Source organism: Sorghum bicolor, chromosome 4 (genome assembly GCF_000003195.3).
Source record: "Sorghum bicolor cultivar BTx623 chromosome 4, Sorghum_bicolor_NCBIv3, whole genome shotgun sequence".
Lineage (NCBI taxonomy): Eukaryota > Viridiplantae > Streptophyta > Magnoliopsida > Poales > Poaceae > Sorghum > Sorghum bicolor.
This window is the reverse complement of record NC_012873.2, coordinates 5,153,079-5,171,168: the sequence shown is the minus strand read 5'-3', so window position 1 is coordinate 5,171,168 and position 18,090 is coordinate 5,153,079. Positions and strand designations below refer to the sequence as shown.

At 47.5% G+C, this 18,090-nt stretch overlaps 2 protein-coding genes and 1 long non-coding RNA gene across 3 annotated transcripts; all 3 read right to left on the bottom strand.

Moving 5' to 3' along the window:
* On the bottom strand, positions 1,084–6,759 carry LOC8077615 (protein ECERIFERUM 3). Its single transcript, XM_002451608.2, has 9 exons — positions 6,562–6,759; positions 6,174–6,409; positions 5,347–5,585; positions 4,978–5,197; positions 3,977–4,367; positions 3,718–3,825; positions 2,145–2,351; positions 1,944–2,054; positions 1,084–1,776 (listed from the first exon to the last, which is right to left on the bottom strand). Exons 1-9 carry the CDS (start codon positions 6,610–6,612, stop codon positions 1,447–1,449), a joined length of 1,893 nt encoding a protein of 630 aa, XP_002451653.1. The 5' UTR covers positions 6,613–6,759; the 3' UTR covers positions 1,084–1,446.
* LOC110434527 lies at positions 9,727–11,833 on the bottom strand. The gene is made up of 2 exons (XR_002452031.1): positions 11,383–11,833; positions 9,727–10,149 (listed from the first exon to the last, which is right to left on the bottom strand). It is a non-coding gene; the product is annotated as an uncharacterized LOC110434527 (long non-coding RNA).
* Positions 14,492–15,974, bottom strand: LOC8077614 (transcription factor IBH1-like 1). Its single transcript, XM_002451607.2, has 2 exons — positions 15,070–15,974; positions 14,492–14,892 (listed from the first exon to the last, which is right to left on the bottom strand). Exon 1 carries the CDS (start codon positions 15,814–15,816, stop codon positions 15,091–15,093), a length of 726 nt encoding a protein of 241 aa, XP_002451652.2. The 5' UTR covers positions 15,817–15,974; the 3' UTR covers positions 14,492–14,892; positions 15,070–15,090.

The following is an 18,090-nucleotide window of genomic DNA, read 5'->3' as shown; positions in this document are numbered from 1 at the left end:
GTGACAATGCCCCCGCCGCCGTCAATGAGGTTCGCCGGGCCTTGGCTCGCTGCCAGGGTGGTTCCGGGTGCACGTGCCGCAGAGCAGAGGTTCCCCTCTGGGTGCACGTCGAGTCGGTGAACGCGTAGATCCCGCTCCGGGCTAGCACTGCGCCTGCCGCGGCTGGCCCAGCATCGCCCCCCATCGAGAAGAAGGCCGCTGCTAACGATACTGGGAAGGCCTCCGGCGGCAACGTCGCTTCCGTTCCCGCTCTCGCGGAAGGCGGTGCTGCGCAGTGAGAGTCTCGTCAGTGTTTGGTGTTCTATTCCCCTAACGAGAGCGGCATAGTGGAGAGACGAGTGAACATTATCCAGAAACCCTAGCCAGGCGGTGAGAGCTTCCTTTTATTCGGTGGCTAGCCTTGACCAAGTAACCCATGTCCAAGCTCGTGCCCTGAGCTGGGTCTGGCCTGACTCCAGAAGAATCACCGATTCAGTGATCCCAATTGGGCCTGGTTAACAGGGTACGGCTGACTTTTTGAAGCGAGGCTTCAAACCTTAGCCAATCAACCAAACACCTAGTTTTGAGCCCAGATAAATCCTTGACCAGCTTCAGATAGCAACCAAACACACTCGATGTGTATATCTAAGGCAGTCCCCAATTCATCACATGGAAATAAAACCCACATTAAACTTTTGGAAATCGACGAAGTCACCCCCAGTTACGCGGATGGTGCCCTACCAAGGCCACAGATTAATTAGGCAGGGTGTGCGCTCATGTGAACGTGCCTGTGTGATGCATGAACAGCTGGTGAACTGGGCAGGGTGCACGCTCAGTTTTCGGAACTGTAGCACTTTCGTTTGTTTGTGGTTAATATTGTCTAATCATAGACTAATTAGGATTAAAAGATTCGTTTCGTGATTTACAGTCAAACTGTGTGATTAGTTTTTATTTTCATCTATATTTAATGCTTCATGCATGTGCCGCAAGATTTGATGTGACAGAAAATTTTTAAAACTTTTTGGAAACTAAACAAGGCCTAAATTTCAGCGAAACGAAATAGCAAGACTCATGAGTCACGCAGGGCGCCGCGGCGCCCAAACAGAGTCAGCGATTGATCCCGTGACAATCGCGTCGGCCATCCGATTCCTTATTCTGAGTGACATTTACATCATTGTTTAATTTGACAAGAAAAAAGAGGCCATCGTCGAGAACTAATTAACCCATTTGCTACAGTAACTTTTTATATAAATAATAACCCGTCGATCCTGCCGTCAGAGATCGTCGATGCACGCGCGTGTACATTTTGTGCCGTCGTCGTCCCAATTCCCATTGGACAGTAGTAAGTACTACTACAAGAATAGCCACGGTAGCCCGTGGGGCTGTCTGTTGGCCTAATAGCTGCTGTGCCATGAAACGCGCGCGCGGGCGGCGCCGGCTGGACGAGACGACGACCAGTCCGATATATCACACCGGCGCGAGGCCGTGCTTGAGCGCGGCGTTCCAGACGACGTCGATCCGGTCGACGTCGATGGCGCCCACCTCGTGGTGGTCCCATCCTTCGAGGAAGTGCACGACGCCGCCGGCGTGGCACGCGTGCACCACCCCGCGCTCCATCGTGTACTCGCAGGAGCCCAGGCCCTGCACGTCCTTGGGGAGCCTCATGGCGGCGAGCTTGCCGTAGGTGCAGTCTCGCCGGAAGCCGATGATGGGCGGCACCACGAACTGGTGGAAGTGCGTCCCCGACGGCGCCCACCGCTGCTCGCGCGGCGACAGCCACTTGCCCACGATCCACGTCTGCATGCACGCAGAGGCGTTATTACCATGCATATTAATTATACATTCGTTTGATCATTAACGTGTCTCAGGTACGTGTATACAGTACGTACTACTACTAGTAACCATGTATACGCGTACACGGTGTATACGTAGATCAGAGGGTACTGTACTGGACTTTACTGTACCTTGCAGTTCTGTGCGGCCTGGTATTTGGTCACCTGCACGAGGTACTGCTGGAACTCCGGCGGCGCCTCCCTCTGGATCTTCACGAACCTCTCCGACGACATCGTGAACATCTGATATCGAGATGATACATACGTTACAGGTGAATACGTTGGATGCTGAGTAGATAGAGTACGTAGAGCACAGTGCGTATTATGTGTTACCAGGACTCTGATCTTCTTCCTGCAGAGGTAGAGTGCGATGGCCCTGCCGAGCTTGGAGGTGGCGCCGGTCATGAACACCTCCTTGACGTTGCTGGGGATCTCGTTCAGGATCACGGCCGCCGTCAGCGTGTTGCCGTGCACCACCCTCACACGCAGGTCCGGGTGCTTGTTCACGAACAGGGTGCCGCCTCCGTTCAACGCCTCGTTCTGATACGTGATATAGATTATTATTATTATTATTATTATTATGTACTCTTACTCCGTACTGTATATACGTGGTCCATGAGGGCATTACTGGTTTTTCACATGCAAAATTAACTTGCCGAAAATTTACCGAGAGTTAAAATTGCGACACGCGCTGCTGTACGTAGTACAATTTGGATTCCGTATGCCTAGCAATGTCAGCCCAGCCAGAGGCCCGGGCGTGTCCCGCTGCCTGCAGGGCTAGCTGCAGGTATAAGCAGGAGCCCCGGGCCGGCACGCCCCGTACCATCTACAGTACGGTTGTGTCCACGACACCCGTCTGATTGGCGCGCAGGGATCTACGGCTGGGCGCACACGCGGCACGCATCCACTGATTGGAGCAGGGCCGCCAGCACTGGGACCGCCATGCTGCCACCTGACACGATTGGATTCCATGGTGCCATAGGAACGAGAACGACCCGACGACCAGTCACGGACGGAGGGCATCATGACCCACGGCCGCACCGCACAGGTGCCCCGCGCGGCCCGCGATCTGGTCGCCCGGCCAGCGGGCGTCCGCGGCGGTGCGCGACAAGGACGGCGTGATCGCCTCGCCGAGGTCTCTCTCGCTCGACATGGACGCCATCAATGGGGGCTGTTGCCGCGCGCCCCTGGCCACCCTCTCCTCCACACACACACACGCACACCCCATACGGCCATGCGTTTCGTCGCGTCACCGCGTGCCGTGGCCGTCTCGCCGTCGCAGTAGCAGTCGCCGTCGCCGGCCCTTGAATTCATTGCGCCCACATGCATTCATCCCCGTCGAGTAGTTGGAGGATGGATGGATGGATGCTGCCAACACCACTGATCTCTCGCAGCCAGTACTACTGTACTCTACTGCTGGTTGCCCATACGTACGGGCCCAAACGAGTAGAGGACGCAACACGTGATGGGCGACGGAGTGAAGGCCTGGTCGTCATCGCGGCGCGTCGCATGATCAATCAAAGCGCGACGAAAAAACGAAGCAGGCAGATGGGACACAGCTACGCTCGGTCATACTCTCATACTCGTTGTAAGTCATTCCAATAATCTAGAAGAGTCAAAGCATTTTCATGTTTAACCAAACTTATAGAGAAAAATACTAAGATTTGTAACGTAAAATGAGTATATTATAAAAAATATAATTAAGGAAGAATATAATGATACTTAGTTGGTATCATAATAATAATTATTTTATCATATAAATTTGGTCAAACTTAGAAAAGTTTGACTCTCCAAGATTCTTGGAATGACTTACAATTTGGGATGGAGGGAGTACTACGTACTGTATGATTAGGCATGGGTTGGCAGGTTGGGTGTGCAACATGTAATAAACGAGAGCTGAGCTGACCTTGTTTAGCGCGGCGAGGCTGAGCACCTTGACGCCCATCCTGTCGGCCCGAAGGATGGCCAGCTCGATCTGCTTGTTGATGCCCTTCTTCGCCGCCGGCAGGAAGTACTGCACACAGCACACAACACCACATTCCACATTCAATTCCGGCCGGCGACATTCAAAATGAAGCAGCTGACGGACATATATATATATACACGCCGCCGCCGACGACGACGACATTGATGAGCAGAGCAAGCTCGATCGATCACCGAAGTACCTGGAAGCCGTAGCGAGGCACGGACCAGGTCTGGTGGAGCTGGCCGCGGAGGCAGTAGAAGCTGACGACGAAGGTCTTGGAGCAGCACCACATGAGGAGCATGAAGAAGAAGGCCAGCGGCCAGAACGGGAGCAGGTAGAAGTGGTTGGCGAACGGGGTGGCGCCCAGCGACCGGAGCGTGAACGGCACGTGCATCGACGACATGATGTCCACCACGTGCGCCAGGAACACGAACCCCGGCGTGCCCAGCGCGCCGCCGCCCGCCGCGCCGTCGTAGGCGGCGCGCTGCAGCGGCCACGCGCGCGAGTCCAGCGTCCCGCCCAGCCAGTCCAGCGCCGGCATGAACAGGCAGAAGTTGCCGCGACGCTCGCGGTGGTGCAGGCTCAGGTACCTGGTATAGGTTACGTGTAGTAATCGTCACTAACAGGTTGGTGGTACACTCAGATCGAGCAAAATCCATGGCGACACAGTTCTGGGAAATGCTTGCATAGTTGCATTGCAAGTGTCATTGGCGACATAGTAATCAATGTGGGAAATGCTTGCATAGTTGCATTTGCAAGTGTCATTTATTTCGCGACACAGTTTAGGTGTCTCCCACAGCTTCATTGATTTCGATCGCCCAGTTCCTGGTCCTTCTCCTAGAATCCTATCCTATCTCGTGTCACAATGCATACTACTACTTGGTGCTACACTAGCTACCAACATGACGTTTCTTTGCCTATCATGTCCCAACGTCTTTGTCTATAATATTTTCTATATATTTTGTTAAACATAAAAAACTTAATGTAATCTATACTTAACAGCCTGTTTGTTTTGAACTTATATACCGAATCCGTCAGCTATTTAACATTATTTGTTCTTTCACAGTAAATCAGCGAACGATATTTACAATCGTATATTTTTAGCCTAGACAGAGTGTTAAAATTATATCCTTTTTGGAAGGCGGTAGTCTCTGTAGAAATGATGTTAAGCTTTTCTTTACGGTAGTGTAGTGTACTCACGAAGGTGTGTAGAGGATGTATCTGAGCAGCGGGAACGCTTCAAACACCCTGGGCGACACGACCTCGACGTTGCTGTACCCCATGGCGCGCAGGTAGTCGAAGGCGAGGGCGTGCACGTAGACCAGGCCTATGGACCCGGCCCCGACCAAGAAGGCCCCTGCCAGTGGGACCCCCATCACCAGCGTCAGCAGCAGGGCCTCCAGCGGCGTCCCGAACCCGGCTGCACAGCAACAAATGCAATGGAACACGAGCACAACAAGTACGTACTCCCATTAATTACTGTATGTACCGATCATCATCTTAATCACTGTAGCAGGAATAGTAATGAGATCTTCAGTAATAATGGCGCAATGATCGCCGTGGCCCCACCTGTCAACGACTGGGTGACTCCCGAGGAGTGGTGCGCGGCGTGGTGCCGGGCGAAGAGCGGGTCCCGGTGGAGGGCCCGGTGGGCCAGGTAGAAGACCGGCTCTGAGAAGCCCACATGCAGCAGCAGGGCGACGGCCCACCCACGGGCGTCCCACAGGCAGAGCTGCCGCAGGCCCGGGAGCAGTGGGCTGTTGACCACCGTGGCCCCAATCAGCGTTTGCAGCACGAGAAAGTTGTCCCTGCGGGGGTGAGGGGGGCCCACGGTCAGTCACACAGACAGTCACTGACACGTCACAAGCCGCCGCACTCCCGGGCTCCATGGAGTCCATGGAGTAGTACAAGTTACCGAGTTACTGTGCCCTCTGGAGGAAGAATTTACAGCTACAAATGATATGCAGACTTTTAACTGTGCTTTTGTTAATGACGTGCAGACACCTTGTATTATTGTATAGAGCAAGTACTCCTGCAGTAACTTCTTTTTTTTTACATAATTATGCTGAAATTTTTGGAGAGTGAAAGTGCACCTAATATAGAAAGGGGAAAAAAAAAGAAAAACGATATATTTTGGGGCTTCAAACGCCAAGGATCGATGACTCCAAAAATCGAAAGGAGTTGATGCTATACTAGAGTCGTAGAAGCTACTACTACACTAGCTCAACTGCTATAGCCGTAGTCGTCGTTGCCATCAATACAAAAGTGTGCCCCATCGATCCACACATTTTGGATGACTCTAGAGTCCAACAAAGCTGTTTGGTAAGACGTACGGAAGATGCCCATGCAGCTGCAGCGTCTAGAGAGAGAGTGAGGGTAACGGCGGGTGCACTCACCAGTCCCACTCGGCGTCGATCTGCCGGAAGTCGACGCCGTCGGCGACGACTCGGCGGCGGCGGGTGAAGAAGAGCATGTTGCCGTAGGTGAACCAGAACTGGTAGGTGAGCCCCCGCACCACGAACAGCAAGAGGAGGTGCAGCCACCACGAGCCCAGCACCAGCGGCAGCGCCCCTTGGCCCTGCTCCCGCCATTCTTGCACCACCTTCCACGCCAGAGGCCCCAGCAGCGCGTACTGCATCGTATAGCATACGTGCACAAACATCAACACATGTCAACAAAGAACTATACTGTATGTAGAAATAATATACAGATTAATTTTGATTTGTAAAGATGCATATATGGGAAAGGAGAGGTAGAAGAAGGGAGAGTCGAGCGTTTTGTTGCCTTGTAATCGCCGAGGCTTGTCCATGGCCAGGAAGAGAGGGGAGCAGCCATGGATTCTGGTTCTGGAGGTCTTTAGAGACGAAAGAGGGCAACACGGTGCAGTGTCTAAAGTACTGGAGGAGGCCAGCCCCGGGAGAGAGAAACAGATCGTGTGTACTCCTATGTGTATGTGCGTGCTCCCGGCCGGACGCCCCGCCTGCCTACTTATAAGCAGAGGAGGAGGAGGGTGGTGGTGCCATGGAGATGGCAGTGGGCAAAACAAAGACAGCCAGCGGCCGGGGCCACCTCACAGTCGCAGTTCACACACACACACACACACACACACACACACACACACATAAACAAAAAAGTTAAAGGCGGTGATGGATATCTATCCGGCACCGGAATTTCTCTGCCATTATTCGACCAGCAGATAGCAGCCGTCTTATTAACCATGGTTAGATGTCATAATAATAAGCTAATGATAAGCTTATTGTAGTTGTAGCAGTGAGTCCATCGTCACTGATCAGGCAGCAGGTTGTTGTTAGCCGTTGAGGTCAGGTCGTCATGGCAACGGACGCAAATGAAGTCAAATGTTGTTGGGTGTAATTTATTATATACTACACACACGCATAGAAACCGACTACGGACTATCACCGATGGGTGCAGGGCAGTCAGCATAGTGCAGCCATGATGGCGCTGTTAGTTGGCGAGCGAGTTATCGGGCGGGCGGCCGACGGTGCCGACGACTGCCGTGTCCATGTCCGGCGACGTACGCACGCACGCGGTGGTTGCAGAGCTCGATCGACGACGACCCACCGGCCGGCCGGTCTGCCATCGGTCGTCGATCGGGAAAGTGGGCGGAGCGCCAATGCGCCATTGGAAGGAAGTAGTAAGGCTCAAGACCGGTGGCAGTGGAAACCGTAAAGGTGGCTCGTCATCGTCATGCTCATGCCGTTTCTGACCAAGACCGGTGGAGGTGGAAACCGCCGGGATCAGGATCAACAGCAGCGTCGTCTGGCGCCGACGACTGCCGCTGCCGGCCGGCGGGGGTGGTTGCGTGGGCGATTGGTTGGTTGCCGGAGCCAGGCGGGCGGGCAGTTGGCTGGATCGCGGTGCCCGTGCTGGGGCGCGCCTGCCGACGGTGGTAGCCGCAGATGGGCGTGCGCGCATGCACTTGCCATGTCTGGCCCTGAATGAAGAGAAAAAGGACGGTGGCGTGGCATCCGATTCCGATCGGCCGGCGTGTCTTCGTCTGCCGTGAACAGTGCTCACCCGGCGGGCGGGCGGACCGCATGAATCACGTAACGTACGCGCCTGTACTTAATGTATTATATATTGTGTTCGTCAAAAAAATATGTATTATTATTGTGGAGTACGCTATAATGTCAGATCATGCATGCATATCACGGCCTCGCATGTGAGCCGCCCATGTCTTGTCGTGCTCATCCTCCCTCCACTCCCCTGCCCGGCTGGCCCCCTCAGCCTGCAGCAAGGCCGGGGCCGGAGCCTACGCCGGGGAAACCGAGACACAGACACACAGTTGTGCCGTGGGCACCGCGGCGTGGTACGAGCCGTGTAGCAAACAACGCCAGATTTTAGCCTGCAGTGTACTGTACACTAGGGCCTCGTTTGTTTCTTATTGCTAAATTTTAGCTAGAAAAAATTATTTTAACTATTTTTGAATGACTAATAGAACTAAACTATTTTAGTTTCTTTTAGACAATGTGTTTAAAACTTTAGCTATTAAAGTGACTAAAGTTTAGGTAAAAGGGAAACCAAACGATGCCTACGTCCGTCCGTACCCGTAACGCCCCTTTCCCCGACCGGCGATTTGCTTGCCAAACGCCGGGTCGTGGAACTGAGCGCGATTCATCAGCGATGGGTCAACAAACGCTGCCGCACCGCCCGCACCGCCGCGACCGCGCGTCGCCGTGCCGTGCCGTGCCGCGCGCCCGGCCGCGGCCACCCGCCCGCCCGCCCGCTCGCTCGCCCTGTTGGATATTAATGCGGCGGGGGCCGCCTGGCCGCCCGCCCGCGCGCGGGCTCCCCACCGGCCACCAGATCACGTACCGTTCCACCGGCCGGCCCCGGCGCGATTGGCTGTCCGCCTGTCTGCCCGGTCGTCATCCTGCGACTACGACCACACCGCCTTGCGCCTCGTACGACCCGGCCGGCCAACGGGTCTTGTCAATTATTCTCGTGCATGATGCATTGATGCGTGCAGTGCAGGTGCACTGGTGCATCTCGCTCTCTCCGGCTAGCCTTCCCATCGGCCGTGAAGCGTCGTCGTCGTAGTACATACACACGTTTGTATACTTGGCAGACCTTTCTTGCTTTTGGCTACGGTATTATTCATCGTCCCCTGCTGCCAAATGAGCTGTATGTACGTACGTACATTCGTTCCATCTCGTTCGTTCGTCATGGAATGGAAACTTGGTAGTTGGTCCGATTCTCACGTACTGCGAAGCCACGTTTGCGTCGTCCGCGTCCAATCACTACTCGACTCGTTGTGGCACCCTACACTAAATGTGCGTGTGCTTTATTTGCGTGACTACGGTACGGCAATGTGGTCCGCATGCATGCACGCACCCGATCCATGTATATGGTATTACGACCAGTACATAGTACGTGCATGCGTCCGTCCTTGCGTTACGTAGTTGGTCGCATATGATCGTACCGGCCGTTTCTTTGCGGTCCACGGTGTCCTTGCGCGCTCGTAACCCCGTCGTACGTGTGCCTGTGTTTGCGGTGCACAGTTACAAACTAATATGGCATCCTCGCCTCGGGAGGAATTACGGCCTGCCCGGGTGACTAACTGTACGGCCTACTTTGGCAGCCATAGGGTAATTAGCTCTGGGAAGTCATCGGAGGGGAGGGATTTTTTGGGACAGAACAAACCCCGTCCAATGCAGGGGAGACACCCACGCCATGTGGGAGTTTCCCTGTCACCCTTTGGCAGCAGGTTGTCAACACAAGAGGGACATCCGGTGCCTTTGCATTGATGCAGGACAGCTGAGTGCGAACAAAGTTCCATGCGCTGCTGCTGTTTCTTTTTTTTCCACATCATGAGATTGTTTTGAGAATACAATATATTTTGAAATAATGTTTTGAGAAAAATTGTAAAATTTAAGAAAAAAAAACTGAAGATGCACGTAATATAACAAAGTAATATGTGAGAAGATCTGCATCAGAAATAAGAGTCATATTCATGCAAAAGTTTGATTCAGGTGCCATCTAATAAGTAATAACAATATCTAAACAACCTAATACATACATCACAAATTTGTCTCCATCCACAGATTCTAAACAGTAAAAAAAGAACAAAATATGAGTCTCTTCACTACTAGAAGTGACCACACTTCACTTGTCTGAAATCATGTTGCTTCCACCAAACCCTTTGCAAGGAATAAGTCTTTCTCCATACAAATACATAGCCATTTTAGAATATGAAATCAAGTCTATGCACAACTATAGATGCTAGAAATACTCAGTAGAGTCCATTTGAGGTCTTTGTGTGGCAACATAAAAGCCGAAATGTCCAACAAACGCTACAAAAGTGTCCAGACTTTATTCATCTAAATTAAAGCATTGCTTCCACCGAGCCATCTGCAAATATCAAACAAAAAAACATATAAGCTTAATTATGACCATCACAAAACATGTATAGTAGACTAGCAAGACAAAAGGATCAAAGGTAGCTCAGTAGACTAGCAAGACAAAAGGATCAAAGGTAGCTCGGAACTCAAACCATAACTAGAAGAAATGAACTCAAACCATAACTAGGATCAAAATATGAGTCTCTACTAAAAGTACCAATATTCAGTAGTAGTATTACAAGGGAGCAGGCTGCTAGCATGCATTGCCTAGAAGAAATGTTTTTGTTTTCTTATCTGGGAACTAATGACCAAATCGAGCAGCAAGCTACAGATGCAAAAGACTGGCATAAAAGCAGGTGTAAGATCTACCACTGGGTAACTAACACTGATCTCAAAAATTAAAGAAGGAACCTAACACAGCAGAAACAAATTCAGTATAGTGAATACCATGTTTCTCTTAAACTTAAAGGCTTGTAGAACTAGTAGAGTATATTAGTTATGGCTTGGCTAAAATTCAATGGCATCTATTTAAAGTTAAGAAGCCATACATAGTAACCGAAACTGAAACTCTCTGAATTCAAACACTTGAATGCAAATCTCTGAAACTTTTTCTAATTTTCTGCAACTTTTCATTCCCACATTTTTTAGAACAAATGCAGAGTATTTGCCGAGCTCCTTTGGTTCTTTGCTAATTTTCTGCAACTTTTCATTCCCACATTTTTTAGAACAAATGCAGAGTATTTGCCACACCGGAAATCATTCAACACAAACAGCAGGAAGCTATACAAGTTTCCATATTTTAATCATTTATCATATAGGAAAAGCTCTGTTTATTCAACACAAAATTAACAATAATTGAGTGAATTCTGAAAACCAACATCTTCCTTCCTCCTCCACGAAGCAGATAGCTAAGAGCAGATGGCTCATGTCTGGCGTCTACTAGTTGCAACAGCATGTATGCAATCCAATCGATCAGTCAAGTTGCTAAGATTCAGACAACTAAATTTCACTCTTGCACGCATTCAGTTAGCATCGTTCCACTGACCAAATAAGGACCCTAACAAAACAGTAGTAATTACTTAGCACATGGGTGACATATAAGTGGGACTCGAAACAAACAATAGCAACTATCAACAAGCCATGCCCAGTTTGCCGTGGAAAACATGATCCATCTCATTAACAGGCAATATCTGCTATGAAACAAAATGGATGCAAACTAGTATTCAAGCATGTAGTTAAGTACCTGGCTATGGTCGGTTCCTCACTGGAGCAGGACGTGGAGCCAGGCGTGGGGCGGACCTTCCTACCAATACAATCAGAAAGAAAAAAAAATCAGTATAGTGAATACCATGTTTCTCTTAAACTTAAAGGCTTGTAGCAGATATGAGGTATCAATGACTGCACTCTATTTTCAGCAAAACGTTCTTACTCTCTAAAAATAAACTGCAAATAATAAGCTGCAGAGAGATTCGTGCAGCCAAGCTACAGTTTTTGTGGCAAGATTTCCTTAGATATGACTAAGTTATATTATTAGATACATAAACAATCATGATTGAAACTTCAACTATCACTGAATTATTCCTAGCATGCTAAAGCTTGCTGAACCTTCTAAAGTAATCTAAACTAAGCATGCATCAGATCAAAATCAATTTAAAAAAGAGTGAAGTCATGTCCCTTGGTTCAACAGTATGACTATTATTTATCAAACAAGGAAAGGGAACTGCACATGCAACCAATCTGCTATCGTCGTCTTGCTCTCATCTGATACGCACCTGATGGATAATGTGGGTGCAACCAAAGTTATTATATAACACAAAGCAAATCATCTTAATCAATCAATGGCTTTCCTCCTAAAAATGGAATTACGGCCTGCCCGGGTGACTAACTGTACGTGGTTCGTAACACGCGAGGAATTACAGTACTCGTTACTGGATCTACCAATATCTGCATTCGTTGCATCCCTCCCTCTCGGTCGAACACGCGCCTCCGCTCAGGGCCGTCCGATGCTCTGTTGCTTTTGTACGTTAGAAGCAGCGAAGAATTCCGAGGGACGAAGGGACTGTTGCGAATCAACGTTTGTCAGACTCATTGTTTACCATGCTGTTCTCAAGAAAGAGACGTGTAAAAGTTATATAGGCCTTGTTTAGTTCACCCCGAAATCCAAAAAGTTTTCAAGATTCCCCGTCACATCGAATCTACATGCATGAAGCATTAAATATAGACGAAAACAAAAACTAATTACACAGTTTGTCTGTAAATCGCGAGACGAATCTTTTGATCCTAGTTAGTTCATGATTGGACAATATTTGTGAAATAAAAACGAAAGTGCTACAGTAGCGAAATCTGAAATTTTTTCGGAAGCCATAGATATAAATCTCGTCCAGTGGAAGACCATGACTTTTGATTAAGGGGCCTGCACAATAGGATGACACGTGAAAAAATATACACATTATGTATGTCTCTTTAGTGCTTTTACATATGTATTTAGTGTTCATAACAAAAAAACACATACAGTATTATCATAAAAAATGGATGAAAAATTGGAAATTTTATGGCTGAGCAATTAAATTATTTATAGGTAATAAAAAATTATTGTGTTTGGTAACAAGTAGAATCAACTGATAGACGTAATCTTTTCTGATTTATGTTTTCATGTTATTGATCCTGTTATCCGCTGCAAGTTTTATTTCAAAATTGCAATCTTCTAGGCAACATCTCGTTCGTTTCACCCAGGTTTTATTTCAAAGCTTTCCTTTCACCCAGATTTTATCTTTATGTTGGGTACAATTTGATACTCGCACAATGATCTTGTTTTTTTGGACAAGAAAATATACTTAATGCGATACTTAAGGACATGATGCCTGTGATTTTGGCCTTTTGGGGTTACTACGACATGAGAATACTAGGGTGATGATCAGGTTGACGAAAGCTTGGAAAAGCAATAATATTTTTTATATAATTTTTCATTTGTAATTTATCAAATATAAGGGCCCCCAAAAACATCGTGATGCTATTATGACAGTGCCCGAGGATTGAAATCTTTTCGACCCATCAATAAACCAACTCAGATTAGCCCATATATTGTTTTTGCTATGAAATGAGACGCCCAATCCTTAAAAGCCCAATTTTAGATGCATTGATGGACTTGCTGGGCCGATACGTTAGACCTCGTAGATGAGGCCTCCGTCCAATCTATTTGAGGATGTTGAGAAAGGAGAAGGTTCGTTAACCAGTTGGCCCACCGGCCCAGCAGGGGCCTTATACACTTATTTTTGTCATCAAGGACCTTATACACTCCTGATGCACTCACTATTCTCATTTCACCCCACCTATCTATTTTCTCAAAAAAATTCTCTTTCTTTTTGTTGATAGGGAAAAGAAATCTCTTTCTACTGCACTGAATTTTTAGATGCAGCGGAGCACGTCAACTCGCACGTGTAGGTGTGTGCAATGAGACCAGCCAAATGAAGCTCGCCTCGGTCCTCTTCCTCACAGGCCTTTCTTGGCATCTTGCTATATACTAATATATCCTACACCGCCATTGCCATCGTTCTTGATAGGGAATTAATGAAACACCAGTTCCTTCCATTCTCGATCTCCTAGTGTGGAATTGTGGAAACACTGCATCACAATCTTCTTGCGCCTGACAGAACGACTTAGAATTTCAGAATTTGAAAGTGAGGGAGTACATGCAGAGCTCTCGGTGTCTCACTCCCTTCAGGGCTACGCTTTGAGCTAGTGTATCAGTTCACTAATTAACATGTAGCAGGTAGCATCGGTAAAAATACAGGTAGATATGATGCATGATTTTGGTTCTCTTTCGATATGCCTGCTAGCTCAATCAGATAGTTCCAACTGTAACTGTTTTTTTTAAAGATACATAGTTACAGGCGTTGGTAGCTAGTTACACTAGTACAGAAAAGTTCTACACTGGCGGTGGCTATTCTTTTTTACAAACAGTTTCAATTAAAAAACGTCTATAAAAAAAATCGGCGGGCCAAACTCAAGATATTATTTTAACAATAAGATCTTTTTTTCGAATACACAAAGGTTCGCATATCTTTGCATTAAGATTAGGAAATTATTTAAAAACAACGATGCGCCTTGTTTTGGCGCGCTAGGGCAGGATGAAGCTTTACAAGTAACGTTGCCCTCCCTAGCCAAAAGGAATTCAGCAGTATGGAACTCAAGTTATGTCAAAAGCAGAAGCAGATCTTCTGATGGATGTTGGACAGGTTGTGTTCTGTTTTTTTTATTATTATTTTAGGTTTCATTTCGGGTAAACATATTTTGATTTCTCGAGTACAAGTCTGACAAAAGCATTTTATATATAAATATCAGAAGACAAGAGATGGAGCACACGAGTTGTTAGCCCTTCGCATCAAATTTGAAGTACATTTGCATTTTGCAACAATGATTCAAGAATCAAGACTAGGAATCCCCCTTGCAGTATAGCATATATATAGGTAATTAGCTATGTCTGCCTCAATTGACAACAAATGCTAGGAATACAGCTACTGCAGCCAAAGCTTTACCATCGATTCGGCACAAGGTTACTGCCTTACAAGTTATGCAATCCTCTCTGTCTGACTCTTATCTGAAGACCAAAGATACTCCATCTACTCTTCATCATTTCCACATTCTGGTCTTGGACATTGTATTATCTCTACTGAGTCGCATCAACTTGAAGCATGTTGAGAGAAAACTGCTTGTACAATCTATCACCCATTGTTCTTTCAAAGACCTCTGCATGCTGAGGGGCAAAAAACACAAACACATAAAAAGAATTCCAGTAAGATACAGATATGGGTGTCAAAAGTAAGATTCATAAACGTGCTTTCATACAGAACTTATTACAGATCACCTTTGCATCAGTTCATTGAAAAGAAAAACACAACAAAACAAAAACCCAGAAAAGTAGAAAACTAACCCTGGTACACACAAGATCTCATCAACCTCGTTGCACCGCATTTGAGATGCGCCTGAGGACGTCGACTTGCGCGTGTAGATGAGCAACGTAGTCCACAGCTTCATGAAGCAGCGAGATCTCATCGAGCAGTTCGCCGCCAGGTATCATCTTCCTCAGCACCTTGGTCCTCTTCCTCACCAGCCTTCTCGCAATCTCCCTGCTACCGATCATCGCCGCCGCCGTCGTCGTCGTCGTCCTTCCAGCAGTGCCATCTCTCCATCTCCTTGCGTGGAGACACCGCCTCACAATCTTCTTGCACACGCGCGTGTTCTTCTTCTTCTTCTCCGGCGACGACGACGGCTTGCTGCTCGGCCTAGACGGCGACGAACTCGAAGCCAAGACGGCCTGCGGCCACCGCGCTCCGTGGCCGCGGGCAGTCGCCATGGCGATGTCGGCCGACGACTTGATGATGGCGCACTTCCTCTGCTGGAGACTCATCATGGCGGCGCCCCCAGAGGCAGAGGAGGAGGATGAGATGCAGAATTCGCTGCAGGATTGGAGATTCAGGATCATGTTCTTGAGGAAGCCTTGCTGGAAGGCCTTGGTGTTGGGACCTCGCATTTGCGTTGATAATTGAGCTGGAAATGTAAGAGGCAGGTCGTGTAGGAAGCAATGGAAAAATGTGTGTGTTTGTGGATGTATATATATCGATCTGATCTCCATGAGCGAGGAATGGAGTCGCATCCTGCATGTGGTGTGAGCTAGCATGCATTCCCACCATCTTGTGGTCCTCGATAGCTAAGCTAGCATATGCATCCTCTTCTCTTGCTTTTTTCTGATCATGGCACATGCTCCATTGTTGTACACAGTTGCATGGGACTGAAAGGTCTCATTTTGAAGGTTGAAGTTAACACAGTTAGGAGTACTAGCTGAAAACAGTGTGTGCTAGCTAGCTAGAGCTGTGTAGGTGGTTAGCAGAAAGAAATTAAAACAATACAGTGTGTTACAATTGACAGCTCAGAATTAAGCATGTGGTTGAGGGGCTGCAAAAGTACAAGGTATATAGTGTTGTGTTGTGTAATTCCATGAATTTTCTAATGCAATGCTCCGTATATATATATTTACGCATATGTACCTCACATGTCACATGATCATCTCAAAGTACAATCACAAGTACAAATGTACAATGCAAGGCAAATAGTACTTAAATAAATAGTTGTGAATACCAACAGCTAAGCTTATTGTATTCGCTAGCTACTATAGTGAGTATCCCCCCATGAACATTTGAGAGAGAGATCATGCATTGAAAATTTTGAAAGAGATTGAGAGGGTTGGGAGTGGGGCCCACGCCGGGTTCCCCATGAGGCCATATATGAGCATGAGAAGAAGAGGAGGCAAGGCGCACATGGCGGCACATGCTGCGCCACCCGGAGTTGGCAACCTTACGAGTTATGAAGCGAGAAGGGTAGATTCGTTGGCACGCATGTTATGTGCTGTGCTGCTGCCGTCCCTAGCTCCCATTCCCATCCATCACGCATGTATGCATGCATGTTCGTTCAGCGATCTCAGTGTTACTATTTGTCAGCAACGCCTCTCATTAGGCCTTGTTTAGATTTTATTTTTTTTTTTAGATTTTGACACTGTAACATTTTTGTTTGTATTTGTCAAACTTTTTCAACCATGGACTAACTAGACTTAAAAGATTCGTGTCGAAAATTACAGACAAATTGTATAATTAGTTATATATACGTCACAAGATTCGATATGACGGAAAATTTTGAAAAGTGTTTAGATTTCATGTGGAACTAAACAAGACTGTAAATTAACGTACGTGACACAAACTTACATGCATGGATGCCTTAATTACTACGTCAGATCGATCAAACCGACGTGCATGTTTGATTGAGTTTATATATAGAATCTATCAGTCATTCGACATTACTTTTATCTTATAACAAATTAGGTCATGGCTTCTAAGCCAAGCGAAAGAAGTTTAGAGGTTCAAATATCCATATGTAACTCACATGCAAAGTGAAAGTGCGTCAAATAAATTTCCATATATGCATCTGCAACTCAGGCCTTGTTTAGTTTTCAAAAAATTTCAAGATTCCCGTCACATCGAATCTTGCGGCACATGTATGAAGCATTAAATATAGATGAAAACAAAAACTAATTACACAGTTTACCTGTAAATCACGATATAAATCTTTAGAGCTTAGTTAGCCTATGATTGAATAATACTTGTCAAATAAAAACGAAAGTGCTAAAGTATCCAAAAACTTAAAATTTTGTGAAGTGAACAAAGCCTCAGTCACGTGTGGCGACTGAAAGAGAAACCTAGAGCTTCAGATACCTATCTCTATCTGTAACTCACATGTACGTGAATGAATGAAAACCGTACCTAGGGCTTCCCTTTTATTTGGTAGCCGTCGGCAGGCAGCCAGGCATGCATGGTAATGGTGGTGGGCTTCGCAAGTATATGGAGAATTGGAGATGGAGGAGGTCTTTTGAGCAGCCAGCCAGCCGGAGTGTGCATGCATGCATGCAATGCAGTGGATGGAGAAAGCTAAGGGAGGGACGTGGTTACCCCACATGACGGCCACATGGGTTTCTCTCCAATCTCGGAGCATGCACATGCCGCTTTCCCGGCACGCTTGCATGCATTGATCGATCATAGCGCAGCGCCACAGTGTGCACGCAGAGTACACACACACAGCCTATTCCTTGGACATCAACAATTTCAGGTATCTTTCCCCCTATATTGTTGTCTCTGTGAAATGCTTCCTTTTTCTGGTTTTGATATCATGTTGCCTGTGTGCAGCTGTGCTTTTGCATTGGGTCCTGACATTATGGAGCACCCATGTGAGCTTTTGCTTGGTTTGTTTGGGAGTGAGACCGGGGATTATAAAGCAAAGGTATATGCATGCCTCTGGACACTGGAGCATCATCACATGATCTAAATCTCAGCAAATTCAATATGAGATTGTTGTGATTGCTGGGTGCTCTCTATTTTTATCATCAAAATGATGCCCTAACCCTAAA

Bases quoted from the DNA above. Each gene is read 5' to 3' on its own strand.
- LOC8077615 (XM_002451608.2), bottom strand. From the start codon at position 6,612: ATGGCTGCTCCCCTCTCTTCCTGGCCATGGACAAGCCTCGGCGATTAC. The intron at 4,368-4,977 runs GTGAGTACACTA...AACCTATACCAG, and splicing joins TACATCCTCTACACACCTTC to GTACCTGAGCCTGCACCACC. The intron at 1,777-1,943 runs GTACAGTAAAGT...GCGTGCATGCAG, and splicing joins AGGCCGCACAGAACTGCAAG to ACGTGGATCGTGGGCAAGTG.
- LOC8077614 (XM_002451607.2), bottom strand. From the start codon at position 15,816: ATGCTAGCTCACACCACATGCAGGATGCGACTCCATTCCTCGCTCATG.